The sequence below is a fragment of the Lissotriton vulgaris genome, chromosome 5, assembly GCF_964263255.1.
Source record: "Lissotriton vulgaris chromosome 5, aLisVul1.2, whole genome shotgun sequence".
NCBI classification, from domain to species: domain Eukaryota; kingdom Metazoa; phylum Chordata; class Amphibia; order Caudata; family Salamandridae; genus Lissotriton; species Lissotriton vulgaris.
Genome location: NC_141693.1, coordinates 41317425 through 41341758, shown reverse-complemented (window position 1 = coordinate 41341758; position 24334 = coordinate 41317425). Strand labels below are relative to the sequence as shown.

Sequence of the window (24334 nt, the reverse complement as noted above, 5' to 3'; positions counted from 1 at the left end):
CATCAAATACCTCCTTTAAGTGGCAGTGAAATATCACTCTATGGTGGAGGGGGTAAAGTATAAGTACAATTGAGTTCCCCGGTACACTTCAAAAGGATTTTCTCTGTGTATGTTAGACTTTATGAATGTTGGCAATTTCCTTACTAGCTATTTAGTGCCTGCTGCCTGTCTCTGTTTAGTCTGAGCTGGGTGAAAGCTGGGCTATGTGTATTCACTCTAGACAGCCACACATAAAAGGAGTAGGTGTGACTTGAAGGGCCATCCTGAGAGATATCAGGGGGGAGCTGGGCACAGCCTTGCACTTGCACCTGAATAGGCTGTGTGCTGTCCGCACACAAAGGGCAGCATACTCCCCTGTAGTGGGTCTGCAGCCAGAGCAGGAAAGGAGGACCTTTGTGGATTTCAAAGAACATTCTTTGAAGTCCCCCTCCACTTCAGTGGGACAACTAGGTATACGTACTGACCCTCTGATATCTTGACTTCAGTACACTTCTGGACCAGTGTCCATTCTCCAATGAAGAAGAATTGCTGTGATGCTAAAAAGACTACCGCTCTGCTAGACTGCTGTTTGCTGAACTACTGCCTTGCTGTGTTGCCCTGCTACCTGCTGCTCTCTCTTGCCTGGGTGAGAAGGACTAGACTTGCATCATTTGGGCTAGCTGACTGGCCACCTGATCTGAAATCTCAGGGACATACAAAACTTTCAATCTGCCGGCTCCAGCACTTGGACTCTACAGTCTGTGAGTCTGCTCTGCCAAATGGTGGCACCCCAGCACTAGACCCTTGGAAGTTGGCCTAGGTGTTTGCTCCACGGGAACAGTTGCATTATTTGCTGCGACAGCATAACTGATGCAACAACACTGTTGCGGGAACAGGACCAGTGCATCGTACTTGGAACCAGTGCATCATCATCATAAGTGCATTGTCTCCATTGCATGGAGAAGATTGATGCACCACCTCTACTGCATGGAGAAACCCAGAGCATTACCTTCAGAACGGTCACATCTCAGAACCTTGGCATTGCCTTCTAAACCTTTCACATCACCGTTCTTGCATGGAGAAAATTGAGGCATCACCCCACCTGCACAGGGAACACAGACATATCGCATGACTGCACCGCATCCTTGCCGATGCAATGCAAGGATTAAGGTACTTTTGTTCAGCAGGTCTCACTGGGGCGCTGCATCCGGCCCGTGCTCCCTCCTCAGCTAGCCTGAACTCTTGACTTTGTTTTGGTCTGACATGACCAACTTATTGCTCCTAAGCACAATTTTGCAGTTTATTACAAAAAATATTAATTACTCAAGTTCTATTTATTGTGTTTTTTTGTTTTGATCTTGTTTTATCTATTATATTCAGTTAGAGTTTTCTAACCTGGTGTGGTTCTTTTGTGTGTGGTGTTTTCACTGTTTTACTGTTTGAAGTTTTGCACAAATACTTTACATAGTGCCTCCAAGCTAAGCCTTATTGCTTTGTATCAAGCTAACAGAGGGTGGGCAAAAGTTAATTTGGGGTTGCCTGATCCTTACCCTGAGTCAGATTGTGGTTGCTGTTTGACTTAGGGTTACACCCCCAGTCAACAAACAACCAATTTTTAACACTTAGTAAATCTGGAATTGCCTGAAATCCATGGGTGGATAATGCTCCACGCATTAAACACCTAAAACTCAAAATATAATGCAACACAGCTAAATCTGCTGCATTATGTTACATTGCTTTGTAAAGCTTTTCAAGCCCACACAAATCCGCCCTTGCCTTGTAAATCCCAAATAGGAATTTGCATTGCCGTGTGTCGCCTCGTGGGATGCAAGGGTGATGCAAACGCTTAGTACATCTGGCCTTAATGACTAGTTATATTGTGTGCATTCCTTTCCCTGCTCAGATTTTGTGGCGAAAGAACGCGCCTGCGGAAGGCAGGGGTAGAAACCCATTCATATTGGCAAAGTCGATATACAAATGTGGATTGCCATTGGAGTGTCACTATGGCAATGCTCACCACTGCCAGTGGCGGGAAAGGGTGTCTCCTTCCTGCTAGGGCGATATTGCATTGCTACCTGTTGTATAATGAAACCACCGTTTTAAAGAATTACCACTCAGGTGCAGAGTAGATCAACCGATACATTTCATTTGGTAGTTAAAGGTTCAGGACACACATTGATGCGTTCAATGACACAATCTGCCTATAACAAGACCTATTAACGTGAAAGAAAATAGGAATTTAGCTTCGATTTGTAAGAGTAGAAACTAAAACCCTTACAGAATAAAACATGCCTGGGCTGGCTCCTTCCAGTGTGCACCCTGTGAGCAGCACCACCTCTGCTTTATCATTTGTGCTGATAGTTGTTATCTTCTGTTTTCCTTGACAGGTGCAGCTGTGCAGTCTGTGAATGCTGTTGGGCCCAGTCAGCCTATTTGTGCCATTGTTGGTGGGGAGACCATACTTTCCTGCCATCTCAACCCCCCTGTTAGTGCAGTGGAAATGGAAATCTTCTGGGAAACAGAACATCAAATCTACCTTGTGCATCTCTATGACAATGGGACGGAATATGATGATAAGCCGGATGAGCAGTTTAAAGGGAGGACAAAAATGATCAAAAAAGACATTGCACAGGGAGGCGTGGCCGTGTCATTCACCAATCTCACCCGCTCCGATGCCGGACGATACATGTGCGCCTTCAGAACTCGGGATATGGATACCTATGCGGAATTTGAGCTACAGGTAGCAGGTCAGTGCCCATGTGGAGTCATTTGTAGTTTTGTAATACTATAGGACTTGAAAATCATATGTACAGAATAGGATCCTTTGATAGAAAAGTGTTGTGCTAATCTTCACATTGGCAAGAATCTCTCCCCCCCCCCCCCATGCTCTTGTATTATGTTTTGTCATGGTTTTGTTTTAGTGCAATGAGACACTTCAGAGCAGCTCTTTTGATTCCACCATAAGCTTCCATGGACGTATAGTACTGTGATCTGTGTTAAAGAGTGATTGTGGCACCTCCTATGAACTCATTCTAAGTGTCAGAACTGCTCTGGACGGTTCCTATGAATGGACCAGTTCATGCTTGTTCATTCTTTGTCTATATGTATGCATGTATGTGTATATGCGTGTGTGTGGTCATTTTATAGCATAAACATAAGCAGAAGGCAGTAGTTTATTTAGTATTATTATCCTAGATTCAGTGTGACAGAGACTTGTGCCCCCCTTACAATCTCTTCCTTCCCATATGGAGTGATTGCTTGTGGTAGGGGCAGGGTTGGACTGGGACAAAAATAGGCCTGGACACCAGAATAAAAGCAGCTCCTGTTAGAAAAACCAGATAGCTAAAATAGTTAACGTAGCAATGAAGGAGTATGCAGTTCCTATAGGGGAGGGAAGTAAATGCCGGAGGCTGGGTTGGTCAACACCCCTGCTCTAAAGTAGAGTCAGGGTCGCTCCCGATATGGGATGTGGGGCCCTCACACACCCGGATGAGTGTCCTGCTTCATCATAGGGCTTGCTCCTCGTCAGGCTGGCGCTGCAATGCCTGACGGGCACCCTGTGAGGGGCTCTTTGGCGGAGATCTTTTCCCCAAGCCGTATGGGTGAAGTGTGGGTGCGGGGCCTTGTGGTGTAGATGTGATAGAAAAATGTGTGGGAGAATAAAATGAGGCGAGATGGTGCTCCAAAATGAGTCTAATCTGCGATCCCACTCGTCTCAATTGAACAACATTGTATGCTGGACCTACAAGCGCCCCTTTCCCTTTTTGTATAAAAGCTAAAATAGTGACCCACATTTTGAATCAAGACAATTTAGAACTGTTGTAGATGCGCTGTATGGGTATTTTGCAAGGTATTGGACACTGCATGCATTTGTGTTTGATGCAGACAATGCTTGAGGTAATATTGGGGAAATCATTGACAGGTGCAGCTGTGCAGTCTGTGAATGCTGTTGGACCCGTTAGCCTATTTGTGCCATTGTTGGTGGGGAGACCATACTTTCCTGCCAACTTGACCCCCCTATAAGTGCTGTGGAAATGCAAGTTTTCTGGGAAACATCAAATAGAGTTTACCTCGTGCATCTCTATGACAATGGGACGGAATATGATGATAAACCGGATGAGCCGTATAAAGGGAGGACAAAAATAATAAAAAAAGACATTGCACACGGAGGAGTGGCCGTGTCATTCACCAATATCACCCGCTCCGATGCCGGACGATACAGGTGCGCCTTTCTATCTACAACCCCGGATGTTGAAACCTTCGCGGAATTTGAGCTGCAGGTAGCAGGTCAGTGTTCATGCGGATTAATTTGCATTTTTCTAATGCTACAGGATTTGAAAGTCATATGTACAGAATAGGAAAAGTGTTGTGATAATCTTCACACTTCAACACTGGCAAGAATGTCGCCACTTCAGCTCTTGAATTATGCTTAGTCATGGTTTTGTTATAGCTCAATGTGACAATTGAGAGCAGCTCTCTTGGTTTCACCATAACCTTCCATGGACATATAGTACTGGAAATGATGTTAAAGCGTGCTTGAGGCACCTCTTATGAACTCATTCTATTTGGCAGAAGTTCTTTGACACAGACCACTTCTTGCTGCTTCATTCTGTGTTCATATTTTAGAGCCCATAGGCACACACTTTGGTTTGGGCTGCTTTTCTGTGCCTGGCTGTCCCTCGGTTAGAGAGATGCCAGTCACTGACAATAAAAAAAAATTAAAATTCCTGTTTCATCTGCATGCTGCCATGTTGTAAACTTTTACTAGGGGATGTGAATTAGGGCCGGGCGGAGCCCCAGCACCTTAATGGAGAAATCGGCCCTGCCCCCATTACAAAAACAGATAGGTGAAAAAGATCAAGCCATTTAGAAACTTAGTATACACTCTGTACGAGTATTTTGCAAGGTATGGGAGACTTCATGTATTTGTGTTTGCTGCGAGTATTCTTTGTGGCAATATTGGGTAATCAACATTAATAAATGACTTACCTAGCCATAAACCTGGCCTACACTGAAAATCTGGTTCTACCGTAGTGGTGCTTCAGGGACTACACTTGACATTGGCCCTTGCCTCCTTGATTTTGCTGATCAAGTGTTTTCTGGAGCGTCTTTCTTAGTGACTGTTTCTGTTTATTCCACCCACATATGAGTGACTGCGAGCAGTAGAAATCTTTCTGAATGTGCCTTTGACAGACCCCCTTTTCACTATTTCATCCTGTGGCTCTCTGGAGTTGTTTTGAGTGGTCGAAGTGGATGTTGCCTGTAACTGGTGCATTTCATCTGGTTCATCTCATGCATACAGTGATTCCTTATGAGTGGTTGAAAGTGTTTCCTATAGTTCCAGTACCTGCTACCCAATGGTTTATGCTTCATCTAATGCTCAGAGAGGCATCTGCACAATGGATGCTGCGCTCCCGGTGTTGCTTATCTGTTGATGAGGATGCCTGTGTCTTTAAGAATCTGTGATGGACAGGTTGTGTGTTCTGACTTGCCAATTCTTTGGCCACACCCCATTCTTTGTCTATCTGCCATTCTCCTGGGGACACACTTGACCCATAAACAATTTGCTCTAATCCACAGCAGGCTGTTAGTCATTCTGCACTTTATAACTTTAGTAGATATGACAATATAGGAATAGCAGGGTAGCCAGAGAACTCACTGCCTAAGGTTGCATGCATGGAATGACGTCAACTTACAGGATTAAAACCTTCGATTGTCATTAGATCTTCCCTTCAAATGCTCTTGGTGACCTCACCTTGTGCCTACAGTCTGCCTGCTCACCATAGCAGGTGGGAAGGGCCTGCAAAGCCAATACCTTACCCCAGGAGAGTTAACATATTTTACAAATGTTCTTGTTTTATTTCATTCTTTCCCAACATTGCTCAGACTTCCTTTTCTGTGAATTAATCTTAATGTTAATGTTTTTAATACAGTTTGTTGTGCAGCCTTAATTGACACTCTTTTTTAGAGGTCTGCTCTTTTGCTCCGCCATCCCCACCACAAAAGGAAGTATAGGGAATTGCTTTGTCCTGACGGCTTGTAGGATTTATGCTCTTGCAGGAAATTGTACCTGGATAGTTGAATTGATATTAAATAGATCTATAATGGAATATGTCACTTTAAATAGCTGCCAATGTTCAGATTGATTATGTGTGTCATTTTAATTGTTTCCTTGTAATTAGGAGACATTCAATGACCAAATGTGTGACTTTTTTGTGACACTTTTGCGCAAGCAAAACCAGCAATGAAGTCCACGGAAACAGAAAATGTCAAAAATTACACAAATTTGAGCAAGAAGAAACTCTAAGAGCTTTCAGTCTTGAGTGGACTTCATAGCACTCTATACACAAAAGTCACTGTGGGGCATATTATCAAGGCAGGCGATATGAAAATATTGCCGCTTTTGCGGCCGAAAACGGCGATAATTTCATCGCCCTATTAGTAAGCTGTCGGTAACATCAGTTAGCGGCAGCTTTGCGGCGATAGTGAGCGGTTTGGGGCCCGCTTTGCATGTCAGCGATATTTATCGCTAATGGCATGCAAAGTGGGCGTACCCAACCTGTTAGCGACTGAAAGCAGTCGCTAACACAGCTATCGCCTATTAGCAAGGCAGGCGTAGCGATAAAGAAATGTGCGCTAAGCGCGAATATCGCTGAAAACTAACGCCTGCTCAGACCACTTCTTAACCTGTATATCCAATGAAGGTTATTTGGTAGCCTCTTGTAGTCATTTTTTCGCTAGACACAGCCCTCCAAGTGTAGGCTGACTACCTTCCTGCAGAGTCACACAGCCAATTTTCTTACACTTGGTTGAGTTTCTTTCTTGTTTAAAGCTAGGTTTTGTTAAGCCCAATTTAGAAATGGCAGGCACCATGGTTGTTAGTCCCTCTGCTATTTCTCAAAGGTACTTTCTCTGTCCATTTCCCTCCTTAACTAGAGCGGGGCCTCCCTTTTTCCCGAGAAGGTTCCGGGTGAGGTGAGGCGTACTCCCACATAATGCTGGGTAAGTCACCACAGATATTTTTGTTGATATGATTTCAAATACACTAATTGAAATATAGTTTAGCGGGGAGAAAGTGTCTCCATCGCCCTGTTCGTGTGCTTAGTATCCTGTGCTTGTTTTCCTGAAATCTGTTGTGCACTAGATGGTTTCTGATTCACGTTTATGTCTCTTCTTTAGGAGATACATAAAGTTCTGGACTTCCTACAGTATTCATCTGGGCTCAGAGGAACTGGTAGGATTCATCCAATGTATATTAGCGTGCATCACTTACCCCTTAACTTTTTTGTTTGGCAGTCGCAGTTTCCCTAATGGTCCTGAAGAAAGCTAAGACCAATAGTCAGTACAGCTGAAACATGTCGACCCTCACCTACTCTGCCCACATATAGTTATTATTTCAAACTATTTGGCAGAATTTTAATCTTGACCCGAGCGCCATACTGATTAAAATTGATTTTGGCCCTTGGAGTCAATTTTATTCTCACATTTATCACTTTTATTTTCTGCACTGCACCCCATTAGCATCACCAGTGAAGCCCAGTGGTCTGTATCTACATCATGTTAATCCATCCATCTCTGCGCCATGATTAAGGTGCACTGTTTGTGAATTGGATTGGTGACATCTCCCATATGACGACATTCCACCACATGGGTGGGCTGATGGGAATTTTTCCAACAGGCCTGGGTTATCACTTCTAGTGCTACTAATGGTTTTGGGACACTAGTCCAGTTGCGGCACACTTACAGGTTTCTGACCAGGCCTCTCTTTTGTTTGTTGATAGTTTGTCTTAGGGCATGAGTGGTTCTGGTCGTTAAATAAAGCCCTATTCGACCCTCCCTACATTTATTTTCTGTACTTAGTGCAACTTCTGTTGCGGGTCTTTTCTAATACTTTATCCATTTCCAAGGGTATACCCCTTGTTTATGCTCACCTAGCTTATATTGGTTTAAGAGACTCCCTTACTAAGAAGATGGCTGACTTTGCAGGACTAGCGTTTGATGATGAGATGTTAAAAACTATTTTGGATGACAACCCCTCCCTCTTAGACTCATTACCTGAGACTTCCAGTGTAGCAAAAGATGACAGGCTTACACTGTTGAATTTGAAAAAATCACATACACGCACCTCTATCCATGGAACCATTATGGCACAATACCTGAGAGGTAAATGTGCCCCTACAGGTCTTATTGTCACGAACACACCACGTCTTTTTTTGACCGACAAAGCCTTTCTACGAGACTGGTCCCTCATTGCGTGGCGCTGCACGCGGGACTGGCTGATATTAATAATCAGCACAGCTAAGAGAGCAGCAGATGCAATTCTCATAGAAATTCAGGTACTTGAAGGTCAGATTAAAGCTGCGTGCAGCACACTGTTCAAGAAAAAGTTAGACGAGACAAACAAGACAAATAAAGATTACAAAGATAACATCTTGATGAGTAAGATGGACAAGTTCAAGAAAGATTTAGATCGCTTTTCTATGGAGAAAACCTATCCATACACTAGCGACAACTATGTAGCCCCCAGCTTCAATAGCAGGGGCAAACAGTATGGATCCAACTACTCTTCCTCTGGTTCCGACACCTACTCTAGTGATTCAGAGGCACCCAGCACTTCTGGAGCCCCCCAGAGAGGGGGTGGGTCTCAACAACGACCATCTAAGAGGGGTGGTCGACAGAGAGGTGCCATGTATAATCAACACCCAGGCAATTACCAACATCCGGGTCCTTGGTGGCCACCAGGTCCTTGGGGCTTTCAGCCACATCCCCCACCAATGAATCCTTACACTCCTTTTCCCCAGTTTTTCCCTAACCAGCCTTTTTTAGGGCGTGGCCGAGGCCAGAACAGGGGAAGACGAAAAGGACCACAAACTGTCCATTGGGAAGCCGAACAGACGTTCCCGAACACTCGGAGCAGGAGAGCAGCGCAAGAGAGCAACAGCTCGGAGACGACAGGAGTCTAGTTGTTAATCTGAGCTCTCGCACTCTTACTCCAGTGGAGCAGTCAGTCTTGGAGAGAGGTCTGGGCTTTGTGCCTACGAACGTCGGAGACCCTTTTCTTCTAAGAACAGAACTTGAAAAGTTCTTCCGTAAAGTGCGCCTTCACTTTTTCTTTAAGGATAGAACTGATGACTCTCAATCAGGGGATGACACTATGAAGAACACAGGACTATGCCCCCCTTCCACGTTCACTCCTTTGAATCATCAAATCCCTTCCCTTGTCACTACCTTTGAACAGGCGGTTAGACACGATATCTCACAGCTGCGAACTACCGACCGGAGTACGTTCCATAATTTTTCAAAATCTGAACAGCAGGCGGTGAAAAACCTCTCACTAGATCCGTCCATCGTCATAAAACCGGCGGACAAAGGGGGAGCCACTGTTGTTATGGATTTGGAACAGTACCGTCAGGAATGTCTCAGACAGCTGGGCAACGACAAATTCTATCGTCGCCTCACTTCAGACCCCACCCAAAGTTTACTGACTGAAATCAAAACTTTGGTGGACGAAGGGAATATGGAGGGGTGGATTACACCTCAGGAAGCCAGATTCCTTATAACAGAGAAACCGACCATTCCGGGTTTCTATTGTCTCCCTAAAAGGCCACGAGACCACCACCAGGGCGCCCTATCATTTCAGGGATTGGTTCCATTCTGGAACCACTCTCCACCTTTGTAGACCATTTTCTTAGACCTCTAGTCAAGAAAATGCCCACGTATCTGGAGGACACGGCCGATGTCCTCAGATTATTACCAACCATTGAGTATAACGTGGAAACTGACCTCATGGTCAGTTTTGATGTAGAATCACTCTACACCTGTATTCCACAACAAGATATGTTGGATACAGTCAGAGGCCTTTTGTCAATGGAAGATCTGGACAGCATAACCCCAGTTAACTTCATTCTATCCCTTGCGGAACTGGCAATGAAGCAAAACTACTTTAAGTTTGAAGAACAGCTGTTTCTACAGATCTCCGGGACCTCCATGGGGAGTGTCTTTGCCCCAAGTTTGGCAAATCTTTATGTACATCAAATGGAACAAACTCAAATCCTCGACCATAGCAACCCCTTTCTAGAACATCTGGTGCTATGGAAGAGGTATATTGATGACGTCTTGGTAGTGTGGCGAGGCTCGATCCCTGAAGTACAGGCCTTCCACACTTGGCTAAATGGATGCAACCCTCATCTCAAGTTCACGCTGGAGTACAGTCACACGAGACTCCCCTTCCTCGACCTTTCGATCTTCCCCGAGGATGGAAGTCTCTGTAGTGAGTTGTTCACCAAGCCTATGGCAAGGAACTCACTCTAGTCATTTGATAGCCATCACCCACGCTCTCTTAGAGAGAACCTCCCGGTGGGTCAGTTCCTCCGGGTTAGGAGGAATTGTTCATCCAGAGAACTTTTCAAAAAACATGCAACCACACTAGCCACTCACCTGGAGGAGCGCCATTACCCCAAACATCTTGTGAATAAAGCATGGAAACGTGCCTCGAACAACAACCGCGAGGCACTGATTGAGAAACGCCCATTAAAACCACCAATGGAGCGCCTGACATTTGTCAGCACGTTCAGCACAATGTCTAACTCTGTCCAGAAAATGGTTCGTAAACACTGGACGATTCTGAATAGTACTGGGGCTAACCTTCCACTACCATTGTTTTCATTTAGAAGGGCACCTAGTCTTCGTGACACTCTTGTCCACACAAGACCCAGAACTACCAAGACTGACGGCTCAACAACCCTATGGAATCTTCCCCCAGTCTCTGGTCACTACCCCTGTGGGTCATGTAGTGTCTGTCCCCAGACTGAAAAAACCACCACAGTCGATATAGGGACTGGAAGGTCATGGCTGCTCAAGAAGCACACCAATTGTAACACCGACAACGCCATCTATATGATAACGTGTCCCTGTTCCCTCAGGTATGTTGGCTATACTACCCGTAAGATCAAAATAAGAATAGGGGAGCACAAAAGCACCATTAGGTGTCACAAACAGGCCACGAAATTAACAAATCACTTTCTGGAGCAAGGACACACTGCTGAAGAAATGAAATGGGTCATTTTAGAAAAGCCATTCATTCCGTCACACATTAGTGACGTAGCCAAATTTCTTTTCAGGAAGGAGCAGAAATGGATTTTTCTTTTGAAAAGCCATATGCAAGGTTTGAATGACGACATACCGTGGACATCGCTGTAAATTCACCTAGTCCATAGTCTTTTGGCATCTGTTTTCTGAAGTCTACTCAGTCTGGGGTCATTCAAGATGCCATCCCAGACCATATTTAGTCATTCCGAGCCTTACACACTATGCCATACATATAAATGGCTTCTTCTCAGTACACACTGTTAATACTTTTCATCATCAGGTGTAAGTGTACAGTTATCCATCATGGTCCAATTCAAGTACTGTGTATACATATAAACTATGGCCCACTCGATGCATATAATCTTCTCCAGTTTGATATTAGTACACACTGCTAATACTTTTCATCATCAGGTGTAAGTGTACAGCTACCCATCATGGTCCAATTCAAGTACTATGTATACATATAAACTATGGCCCACTCGATGCATATAAATTCAAGTACTGTGTATACATATAAACTATGGCCCACTCGATGCATATAATCTTCTCCAGTTGGGTATAAGGGATTGTATATACTAACATCTCATTACTTTTCAGTGCCTTCAAAATGAAAGCCTGTTGTGCAGACGCGAGGCATGCTCTGTGTTATCTTCCGGTGATATACATCGCCAGGACGATCGCCTTTGAGTGTGTACAAATACCAGCGCATGCGCAGTATAGTTTGGCACATGCGCTGCTCTAAGCGCAAGGCTCTGAGTTCGCGCATGCGTTTTACAGCCTGGGCGCAGCGCGCATGCGCGCCTAGAGTTCGCTACTACCTCGCCACACTATCGGGTTGCCTAGCGCATGCGTAGTTGAGCGCAGGCATCCGATTTTCCAGGCGGACGCGCCAAAAAACAAACACAGCTGCAGCCAGGTACCCAATTAACGAGGGTATTTAAAGACATGCGTGTTATGCGTCGGTACCTCCGTTCCTTCTCGGACGCCGGCATCGAGGTACCGACGGACAGGTAGGGCACTAGATCTTCCCCTTGCTTACTGAATAGGGTGTACCACTACATTATTAGTGAGATTTCCCTTAATGAGTGACCCTATTCTACTTAAGTCTTTAGTGATTTGCCCAGCACTTAGTCACTGATAGGCTTTGGTAGTTACCTCTTTTTTGAAGCTTTTCACTTGATATAAGTTCTCTAAGGTTATTTGGTAGCCTCTTGTAGTCATTTTTTCGCTAGACACAGCCCTCCAAGTGTAGGCTGACTACCTTCCTGCAGAGTCACACAGCCATTTTTCTTACACTTGGTTGAGTTTCTTTCTTGTTTAAAGCTAGGTTTTGTTAAGCTCAATTTAGAAATGGCAGGCACCATGGTTGTTAGTCCCTCTGCTATTTCTCAAAGGTACTTTCTCTGTCCATTTCCCTCCTTAACTAGAGCGGGGCCTCCCTTTTTCCCGAGAAGGTTCCGGGTGAGGTGAGGCGTACTCCCACATAATGCTGGGTAAGTCACCACAGATATTTTTGTTGATATGATTTCAAATACACTAATTGAAATATAGTTTAGCGGGGAGAAAGTGTCTCCATCGCCCTGTTCGTGTGCTTAGTATCCTGTGCTTGTTTTCCTGAAATCTGTTGTGCACTAGATGGTTTCTGATTCACGTTTATGTCTCTTCTTTAGGAGATACATAAAGTTCTGGACTTCCTACAGTATTCATCTGGGCTCAGAGGAACTGGTAGGATTCATCCAATGTATATTAGCGTGCATCACTTACCCCTTAACTTTTTTGTTTGGCAGTCGCAGTTTCCCTAATGGTCCTGAAGAAAGCTAAGACCAATAGTCAGTACAGCTGAAACATGTCGACCCTCACCTACTCTGCCCACATATAGTTATTATTTCAAACTATTTGGCAGAATTTTAATCTTGACCCGAGCGCCATACTGATTAAAATTGATTTTGGCCCTTGGAGTCAATTTTATTCTCACATTTATCACTTTTATTTTCTGCACTGCACCCCATTAGTATCACCAGTGAAGCCCAGTGGTCTGTATCTACATCATGTTAATCCATCCATCTCTGCGCCATGATTAAGGTGCACTGTTTGTGAATTGGATTGGTGACATCTCCCATATGACGACATTCCACCACATGGGTGGGCTGATGGGAATTTTTCCAACAGGCCTGGGTTATCACTTCTAGTGCTACTAATGGTTTTGGGACACTAGTCCAGTTGCGGCACACTTACAGGTTTCTGACCAGGCCTCTCTTTTGTTTGTTGATAGTTTGTCTTAGGGCATGAGTGGTTCTGGTCGTTAAATAAAGCCCTATTCGACCCTCCCTACATTTATTTTCTGTATTCAGGTTAAGACCCTATTGATGTTAATGCCTGAATATCGCTGGATTTCCAGCAATATTCACGCATTAAGCCGCTATCACCGGATATTTTATCGCATTGAGGTAAACGTTGCTAATAGCACGTTATCTCATAGATAAAATCCATCCGGCGATGCACGGCGATAAAAAAAAATGTCGCTAAGCTCGTTTAGCGATAAATATCGGTAGTTGTTGATGATATGCCCCTATGTTCCTTGTGCCAACCGGGATTCAGTTCCTTTTGTCTCTGGTTACAGTGACAGACATGATCTGCATTGACTGCATTCTGAATCCTCCTTGCAATCCTCAGCAGGTGCCAATGACAATACCCAACTCTTTTTCAGCTTTCTCCCATGCACATATTACTTCAACACCCTTCTCAAAAAATGCTCCTACTTACTTGCTGACTCTTCTCACACTGTACATGACTTTACACCTCTACTTACTGAAGCTGAGCTGCTTGCAGCACCATGGTCAAATCATGACATTCATCAGTGTCTCCGAACAGTAAGGACCATATTATGAATTTTACGGTCTTGGAGCAAGGCCGCCACGCTGCCGCCCCACTGTGAGACTGCCAAAGTCATTAAAAACCGCCCGCCACAGTATTACTTTTTTTTACTGAGGGGTGCAGTTCTTTGGTGGCGTCAAAGGCTGTTCCTTCAGGCGCATAATCATTGGTATGATCCTGAATATTGGTTTGCCGCTACCGTAGCCATAGTACCTCTTGTTGTAGCTGCTCCACCTCTTCGTCCTGGGACGTCTCGTGCTCCTCAATGCCATCCACTCATTCCCCCATTGCATCCACATCTCTCGAACTTCTTTCAGTTCTTTTGCGAATTCTCTCTTGAGGGCCTTGAGTTTCCATAAAGGAGCGGGTAACCAGCTCTTCAGCATTGGCTGAGTCATGGCCCATGAATGTAGGGGGTGAGGCCCTCGCCTCACTCACGCTCGACGTCTGGAGTTTTCTCAGCATTTCCTTAAGATTCCTGTCCTTCTATGCTGAGGCCATGCTCTCCTTCGGCGTTGGGGCCTTTCTAAGCTATTTATTTCAAAGCTATCGGCTCCAGGTAGGTCTGTTTACTGGGTAGGACTGGTAGGCAAGCTATTGTTTAATGCTTTAGCTATACCCCGTTCCCTAGATCAGACCCCTGTCCAGTTCGTTGGTTGTACGATGTTCGCTTACAGTTTCTCTTTTTTATTTTTTATTTTATTTATAGCTTTTATTTCAACAGTCAGTCGTAAATTGAGCAAAATACATGGCAAAATTGCTTAGAGATAGAAGTAAACATAACATCAATACAATTCATCAGAAGTAGATAATACAATATACGATAAGCAGATCAATTTGAGTCAGTTTAAATCCATTTGGAAATCGGATCCCATATTTTTAATCCCTGTTTTTTCCTTTTTGCCCCCTTGGATCTATACATAGCTATTTCTAATTGATATATAGAAAACCGTTTGAGCTGCCAATGATGAAAGATTGGGGGGGTCAATATCAATCCAACGAGAAGTAATGCAAGAACGGAAAACTGACATGCAAATAAACAAAAAGGCTTCTTCAGCAGTAGACCTAGTTCCACACTGATCCGTTTGAAAACCCAGAATAACCATTTCAGGAGTTAATTTAACAACAATCCCGAGGCTATTATTTAAAAAAAATTCAATATCTGCAATAAAGCAGGCCAGTTTATCACATTTAAAGAACATGTGGATAGAGTCAGTCCCCTCTCATCACATCGATTACATCTATCTCCATTCCTAAGTGTCCACTTCGCTATTTTAGCAGGGGATTAGTAAAGTTCGAAAATTGACATATAGTGCTGACTTTGTAGCGAGCCATTAAAGAGCATCTTAATCGATAATTCAATAGATCTTCCCAGATCAACATTTTCAATTTCAAGCTTCCTTTGCCATTTGCTCTCTACTAAAGACAGATCGTCTTCAAGTTGATTAATAGCAGTTTGATAAACTACTCCTATTTTTTTTGCTTTCCTACTGGTTTCTAAAGTAGTATTTTGGCTCATACAACTATGAATAAGAAGTCCTTTAGATTCTAAGAAGCTCCGTATCTGAAGATATTTAAAAAAGTCGTTCTTAGATAATCCATATTTAATTTGGAGGTTCGAAAAAGGGGAAAATTGGCTATCTTTATATAAGTCTCCTAATAACTGAATTCCAGAAAGATACCATCTTTTTATAATTTGATCATGAAAGACCGAGGGTAGCATATTGTTGTTAAAAACTGGAGAATAGTAATTAATTTCACCCAAGCAAACAATTTTTTTCCTTATTTGGCGCCAGATTGTGAACACTGCTAAAATAATTTTGAATTTGTTTTTTTTATAATCGCTAGGTTCAATGATTTTTACTAAGCATTGGGACACTTCTTCGCCTACCAGTAATTCATAAACTGATGGATATACTGGTTCTTCAGTGATGGTATCTGGGAAAAGTAGTATACCCATATATCTTAATGATATAAGCCAGTAATATAACCGAAAATTAGGTACCCCCCAACCACCCCTTATTCTCACCAAAAAACACAATTTTAAGGCTCGCCTGGATCGATGATAGCTCTAGAGGAACCTGGATATCATTCTATCAATTTTACTGAAATAAAATGACGAAAATAAAAGAGGTATTGTTCGAAATTAGTATAAAAATTTAGAAAAAATGTACATTTTAATAATATTAACATGCCCATATAGTGAGAAATGTAAATTATTTAGCCTTTCTAAGAGCGTGATGGATGATTTTAACACGGGCTCAATATTGAGGCGTACTATATCATCAATCTTAGAAGATATAGTTATCCCCAGATATTGCGCTTCAGAAGCGAAGACCAGTTCATTAGGTCGCCCCCATTCAGAATGAATCAATTGAGTTTTTGCCACATTTAATTTGTAGCCCGACAGTACTCCAAATTCTTCGGCTAGCAAAACTATTTTGGGGAGTGCTCGCCTAATATTTATAGTTGTGATAGCAATATCGTCAGCATAGGCGAATACTTTAAAATGATTTTTTCCTATCTCTACGGTAATAATATCAGTTTCGGTGGATAATTTACGGAGATACGGTTCTAGGTATAATGCGAACAGCAGGGGGGAGCAAGGACAACCTTGCCTTGTCCCCCTCGTTATCAAAAAGCCAGCAGAAAGAGAATTTGTTATTCTGATGGCAGCTTTGGAATGAAAGTAAAGAGCCTTAACTGCGGGGGCGCTAGAGGGCGCACAGCAAGATGGCCGCACTTATGTGAGGCTCTGCCAGACTGAGCTCAAATCCTATATTTATCCTTTACATCCTGCCGTTACCACACAGCATCTTGGTGACTACATGTGCCTGACTGCATGGGGCTTCGATTTGGGAGGTTTCCAGCTGCCTGACGCCCTACAAACGTGCTATCTGGAGAGCGGTCCCCCTGCCGAGAACGCAACCTCGTGGTGCCCGTCCTGCACCGGCTGAAGCGGAGCGCACCTGCCGAGGGAGGAGCGACCCTGCGGCGTGTGGAGCCACGGCCACGTGAAGATCGGGCAGAGCGAATCGAGCGGTGACGGAGCTTGGCGAGAGCCTGGAGGAGTATAGCAGCTCGGAGCTCTGTGACCGCGGCGGCTGGCGGTGACCGAGCCCATCTGAGCTGGTGACAGTGAGTGGGGAGGCGGCCTAGGATAGCCCGGGGCTGCGGAGGTGGCGCTGGGCCGGACTGGGCCGCTCCGTGCGATCTGCAGCTGGCTGGGTGAGGTGCGGACCGGGGCTGCGGGCGGATTGAGGCAGAGTAGCAGTGGCCGGTGACCTTGGGGGCATTGTGGATAAACAGGGGCCTCTCCATTTGTATATTGGTGAACGAAGGGAGGAAAGCGAACTGCAGTAGGGATTGCCTCGATACCGAGCTCTGCTGGTTGCTGTTTGCTAGTGGTGACGTACGTTTCGCAGCAGTGGTTGTGCCGCCATAGGACACTGGACCTTACACCTCTTTACATTTCTCGCGCCACAGCTGGGTCTCTGCGAGTGGGATCCCTTGCCCGCTATTTCCAGTTTGCAAGCTGTTTGGTGACTAGACAGCAGCTGTGTGGGCCTAGAAGCAGTAATCTCACTATCCCAGGCCGGAGACAGTATGGGCAGGCCAGAGAGCAATCAGCCTAAGCTGAACTTTGATACTAGGAAGTCTGCCCTATCGTCCTCACAACCACCACCGGACACGGAACCGGCTGGAGCTTCGGGGGGGACGCCAAATTTAGAAAATACATTACTGACCATGCAAAGGACATTGCAATCCATTGAAGGCACAATGGAGGCGGTCAACCTCAGACTTGATCATATGGCTACGCAGTTCGATAGGCAGAATGAAAGAATGACCGAGGTGGAGCAGAGGGTCTCAGCTACTGAGGATGGCCTGGCCACAGTCAACACAAAAGTGTTCAATATGGAGCTGGTGCTGGTGGTTATACAAAGCAAGAATGAGGAGTTGGAAGGGCACTCTCGGCGCAATAACATCCGCGTCACGTGGCTGCCGGAATCCACCAACGTTGGTAAAATGGAGGACTTCATAGACAGATTACTAATTGAATTATTTCGGGCTGAGCACCTATCACGTGTATTCTTAGTTGAAAGAGCGCATCGTTCCCTAACGAAGCCGCCGGCGCCTGGTACGCCGCCCCGCCCCGTCATTGCCCGCATACTCAACTATAAGGACAGGGATGTAATTTTACGGCTGGCACGAGAGAAGGGCACCATAGAGTATCAGGGAAGCAAATTAGAGTTTTTCCCAGATTTCACGATGGCGGTGCAAACGGCGCGGAAGGAATTCAATGGGGTGAAGCAACTACTCAGAACAGAGGAGATACCATATGCTATGCTATATCCGGCTCGACTGCGGATCGGAACCCCAGCGGATAACAAGATTTCACTTCACCGAAAGCGGCCATGGATTACGCTAAAAAGCAGAAAAAACTGAAGCGAGACTCCAATGTGGCGCAGGACGGAGAGGAAGAGCGGCTTGAAGAAGCGGCCTAGCCCTCTGCATTGCTTAGCCCTTGCAGAACTCCTTTATCGTACTTGCTGGGGAGCTGCTGCTGGCCGAGGGTCACCATCTCCATAGTTTTGGACAGTAATCTGACTTATGTAAGCGGCCCACACTGGCTGAGTTCATGCCTCATGGGGTGCATAGTTGAAGCCTAGATGACACACTTGCACGAAAAGGATGAGGGTGCAGAGGTGTCACACACTCTTCAGTGGATGCCAACTAGAAGCCACTACTTATCACGGTACAGTTATATTGGCGTGGGACACAGTGGCAGTAAGTGGGTAATTACTGGGTTTTGGATTCATCGTTCACCTGCACTGGGACGCTGTGGCTACTGATGACATTGTTTTCCTTGATAAGTTTAACTACTTGCATCCACTTGGGTGGTGGGTATATGGACCTACATAGTTTTCTATGGCGATCACAAACATTTCAAATGACGTTGAATGTCCTCTGCTGTATTTATGTTAATACTTTCTGAAATGCACAGCTATAATCAAGATTTTATTTTGGTCTGGTGAGGTGAGGCTGAGGGAGGACTTAACGCTAATGGTTACTTCATTGCTCAGGGCAATCCTTGTTAATGTGCTGGTATATTCCAAAGGCACTGCGTCACTTATTATTGATTGTTTAGAGTGCAGTCCCTGGATACATGAGTCAAAATATGTTGCAATGTAGGGACATGGCCCTAAGGTGGTAAGGATGGGCAGTTCATATAAATGGCTTAGTCACCTCCCGTTTATTTTCATTCACGGGAGTTAAACGCTCTAGTGCCTCACGTATGGGAGTACCCCAAAATATGTTTGGAGCGGGGATGGGAGTTTGGAGTTTGGGGGGATGGGAATGGCTTTGGCAGGTTGGGGGAGCTAAAGTGGGAGAATTTGGGAGGGTTGGAAGATGGGAGGGGGGCAGGATGGCTGGAACGCTGCCTAGACTTTAAGAAGAAACCTGCAGCTACGTGGTTGATTAGTTGCACTGTGATTAACAGCTGGTACTGGGAAGTGGTCATAACAAACATGCTTAAGGGGCCAGATTACAGAGGGTCAGATGGATAAGGGGGGCAAGCTCACATGGGTCACATGGAATGTGTGGGGACTTAACAGACCGCAAAAGACGAGGCAGGTATTGGCATATTTAAACAGGCATGGAGTGCAAGTGGTCTTTCTACAAGAGACACATCTTAAAGGTCGGGCGGCGGAAACAGTTGCTAAACAATAGGCGGGTACTAGGCTGGCATCCAGTTACTCCTCATATGCTTGTGGTGTCATGATATTGATTAAGAGAAGTATACCATTTGTATCGATACATGAGGAAATTGACAAAGAGGGTAGATATATTATATTACATGGGAAATTGTGCGGCACCCTGGTCACTATGGTCAACGTATATGGTCCGAATGTCGATGACCCTGAATTTTATGTCAACTTATGGAACAAGGTGTACGCTCTGCCACCTTCAGCTATTGTATGTGGAGGGGATCTGAATGTGACACTAGACAGTACGCTGGATAGGAAGGATGATCGTCCCTACACGGCTAAGAGGGCAGCTACTGCGGTGCGAGATGGTTTGAGTGGCCTTGGATTGGTGGATGTGTGGAGATTGGGACATCCGGGTGTTGAAATCTGGTTTGCGATGTCAACATAATCGGCGCCACCTTGTCCCCACTCAGGCCCGTACGCTCTAGTAAGCAGCAGCCCTTTTGAAAGCCATGGCCCCTCTGCCCCTCGCAGATCACCAGCGCGTTCCCCATGCGCTGCGAACACCCCCCCACACCCTCTGACCACCCCGCTCTCTCATGCATGGACCATACCCCCCAGCGCGACCCTACCTCGGAAGCGCTTTTTACCCCCCCTCCGGCCAACACCTCCCCGTCCTTTGATGAACCCCCCTTCCTCTGCCCTGACCCGCTCCCAAGCCACCACCTGGCCCTACAGCTGCCATTTATTGGCCCCCTTCCTGTAAGCAGTTGCCCCGATTCAAAGGATCTCCAACTAATCAAAGGCCTCCCACCCCCATGCGACCCGATCAGATACCCCGCTCCAGGAATCGACAGACTATCCTGCTGTGGAATAGCCATCACTTACTGTAGATGTGTGTGGGAACGAGCTTGAAGTGGGGATTCCAAGGATGTCTTTCCGTACATCAAAGTCTTATCAAGAATGTGTCACGTGTAATAAAGCAATAAACTTGTGTATAAGAGGCCAGGCCTCAGAGATGCAGTTAGAGCGCCTCGAGAAGATTCCCTGTTGGTCTGATCTGATGTGTTCTCCGGAGAGAGAGAATAAACCTTTGTTTCCTGCCTTCCAGTCCCCAGCGCCTGCCTCTTCATTGATTCATACTTTGGGGGAATAGAGGCGACATCGCTGGGCAATACTTAAGGTTATTCCGTTCGTTGATTGCCTTCCTGCTTTACACGGGGGTACGTGAGGGTACATGTTACACGTCAGCGCATGATACCTGGTCGCGGCTGGACTATTGGTTGGTGACAAGGGATGTTAGTGGATGGGTGGTGAAAGTGTGTCCTCTTCCTCGTACACTATCTGATCATGCCCCTGTGTTGATGGAGGTATGGCTGCCATCTCATACACCTGCGCCCTTCTCGTGGCGTCTACCACCTGGAACTTTATCGGACCTTGTACTCCGTGAAGAACTAAGGACAGTCATTGAGGACTACTTTGTCAGGAATGTTGGTTCTGTGAAGGACATGGAAACTGTATGGGAGGCCTTTAAAGTGACTGTGAGAGGAGCTTGTATTGGTATGCAGTCTGGTGTGCTCAAATCACTGAGGGACTCCATGGGCAAGTTGGAGCACGAACTGTTATTCCTAGAACGTCGGCACGAGCTGCAGCCGGCGGAATCTCTATTGGCTGCTATCCGGTTAAAGGTTTCTGAGTATAATGACCTAGCGGAACAGGAGGTTAAATTTCTGTTCAAACGTACTAGGGCAAGGTATTATGGTGAGGGAGGACGTCCAGGACATGGGCTAGTGGATAGGATTAAGGATCCATGGGCTAAGCACTGTGGAGTAACAGAAATCATGGATGGGGATGTCAATGTGACGAGTGCTTCTGATGTTTTGGATTGCTTTGTACAATATTATGGGCAAATGTACGGGCATAGGGAGAAGGCTGGGGAGGAGAAAATTGCGCAGTACCTGGAGGACATAGCGTTGGTCTGGCTGTCGAAAGGTAATGCATCGCATCACAGAGGAGGAGTTCCGCAAGGCCATCGCGGCTTTGCCAAATGGCAAAGCGGCGGGTACTGATGGATTACCATCTGAGTTTTATAAGGAGTATGTAAACCTAATAGTGCCACATTTGGCAATGGTCCTTGAAGAGGCCTTAGAGCAGGGACAGTTGCCGGCCACGATGAGGGAGGCTCTATTGGTGGCCTTGCCGAAACTGGGCAAACCACGTAATCAATGCGAGTCGTATAGGCCATTATCCCTGATGAATACGGATGTTAAAATCATTGCCAAGGTACTTGCAACGCGCTTGCGCTTGATACTGCCTGTTATGGTGCTGCCGGACCAGTCTGGTTTTGTTCCTCTCTGCTCCACGACACATAATTTGAGGGCTTTGTTCGCTGTTTTACATCTCCTTAAGCCGGATCTAGCTGCAGTGGCTGTGTTATTGGATGCAGCTAAAGCATTCGACTCCGTTGCCTGGCGATATATGATAACGGTGCTGCATCGCATGGGTGTGCCCTTTTTCTTTACATCCTTGATAATCCTGCTTTATACGAACCCAATTGCGCGGGTGCAGGTGAATGGTCATGTGTCGGCGCCCTTCCCTGTACAGAGGGGGACTAGGCAGGGCTGCCCACTCTCACCCTTGCTGTTTGCCATCATATTGGAACCCCTAGCATGTATACTGAGGCAGAGATATGCTGATACGGCTTTACGATTCCCTCTCAGGTCCCTAGCGGTGTCCATGTACGCTGATGATATGGTTCTGTATGTAAGGGAACCTGCCCAAAATCTGGAAGAAGTTTTACAGGAGTTTATTAGGTTCGAATGCATTTCTGGCCTATCCATCAATTGGGATAAATCCGTAATATTGCCTCTCACAGATATCACACAACCATTTCCATTGGAATTTCCCTTGGCATGGGCCACAGATCCTGTACGGTATCTGGGGATCTGGTTGCACCGTGACTCCCAGGAGATGATATGAGCTAATTACGGTGTGGCTATTTCAAAACTGGAAGATCAGGTGTCCCGATGGATATGACTGCCACTCTCATTTGCTGACTGGGTCTCTCTGGTTAAAATGGTAGTCCTGCCCAAATTTCTGTACTATTTCGTTAATATACCAATTGCCCTAACATGTCACTTTTTTACGCAGCTTCAGTCATTATTAATCACATTAGCCTGGGCAGGGAAGAAGCCTCGGTGAAGTGGGATATCTTAACGAAGCCATATGAGCTGGGTGGGTTTGCAGTGCCGGACATGAAATTATATTATTTATGCGCACAGGCTCATTTTGCTACTTATTGGCTCTCGGCGCCACCATACATGCCACATGTGGCACTCGAGGCCAGCGCAGTCTTGCCACTACCCCTAAAGGCGATGGTAGTAAACCCATATTCGGTGTATGAGAAGGGGGAAGTGGACACGGTACAGTGTACTTCTAGGGCATGGGGGGAATTGGGCAAACGTTCGAACAGGCTACCACTGTACGTGCCGGAAATGCTGTTACTATTTCATGCAGATATCTCGGTTTCAAGTGAGGTGGGAGCATTGCAAGTGCTGCAGGGTGCTGGTGTGCACACTATGGGAGACATTTTCCCGGATACTCAGTTTCTCCCCTTACAGAATTTACTGGACCAGGTGCCGAATACAGCTATGGCCACCTTTATTTATGTTAGGTTGCGAGCAGCGATACGAGCCTTATATTCTTCTTTCCCGGCGGAACCGCCTGTGTTAGGCGCTTTGCAGGTACTATATACGACAACTAATTGGGTGAAACTGATCTCGCGACTCTATCGAGCGTCACAGGAGGATGAGGGAGGAGGGGGTGAGATAGCGAAGGCAAGATGGGATGCGTGTTTGCCTGATCCCTTAACTGATGATGAATGGTCTGAATGCTGCTCTATGACCGGCAAATTTGCTTCAAATGGAAATTTTCGACTCATTCGCTATAAATTCTTGCAGCAATGGTATTATACACCTGCACAACTGGTCAGGTATGGCCTCCGTGACTCCTCTGTCTGTGTGCGTTCTGGATTGGGTGGCGCCGATTTTTTCCACTTGGCCTGGGGATGTGCACGAGTGTCTGCTTTCTGGGCGGGTGTGACTACAGCGTTGTCAGAAATGACATCAATTGAGATTGCTAGAGATCCGCGCCTATGTCTATTGGGCATAGCTGCTGGAGTGCCCGCCGGAGTGAGGAAATTAGTTGTGTTGGCGCTGCAGATTGCTAAACGAAAGGTGGCTGCTTGCTGTGGTGGAAACGGGCGCCTGATGTCAAACTTTGGTTGCAGGACATGGCATACTGTCGTGATCAGCTAACTTGTTACTATGAAGAACTACCTGCTAACTCGCGCCCATGTGACATTTGGGGCCCTTACACTGCGTACATGCTCTTTAAACTTGATGCTGACTGATGTAAGATCTCATGAATGCGTGACCTCCTTGAGTGGATTACCTATTCCGATTTGTACTACCTGAATGGATGTCTGCTGTCGAGTTGGGATTTTGGAGTCAATGCTCCTTGTCACGTCAGGTGAATGGTCACTTTCATTTCGACATCTGAAGCCATTTGGCCTGGTCCTAGTTGGTCTGTGATGCGTTTTCTATTCCTGCATGAATCTAGTATGTGTGGGATTGAACTGACCAATGCCTGCACCGCTACCGCGACGAATTCAAGTTCTGCCT

The 24334-nt window shown here is 45.8% G+C and overlaps 1 protein-coding gene across 6 annotated transcripts in view; it reads left to right on the top strand.

The window, feature by feature from the left end:
• LOC147710076 (erythroid membrane-associated protein-like) overlaps nt 1-24334 on the top strand; it is a 470315-nt gene that overhangs the window by 80141 nt on the left and 365840 nt on the right. For all 6 annotated transcript variants that reach the window (XM_086920782.1, XM_086920781.1, XM_086920784.1 and 3 more), the window contains exon 3: nt 2367-2726. In XM_086920782.1, the coding sequence (XP_086776908.1) occupies nt 2367-2726 (360 nt within the window). The remainder of the gene's footprint in view (nt 1-2366; nt 2727-24334) is intronic.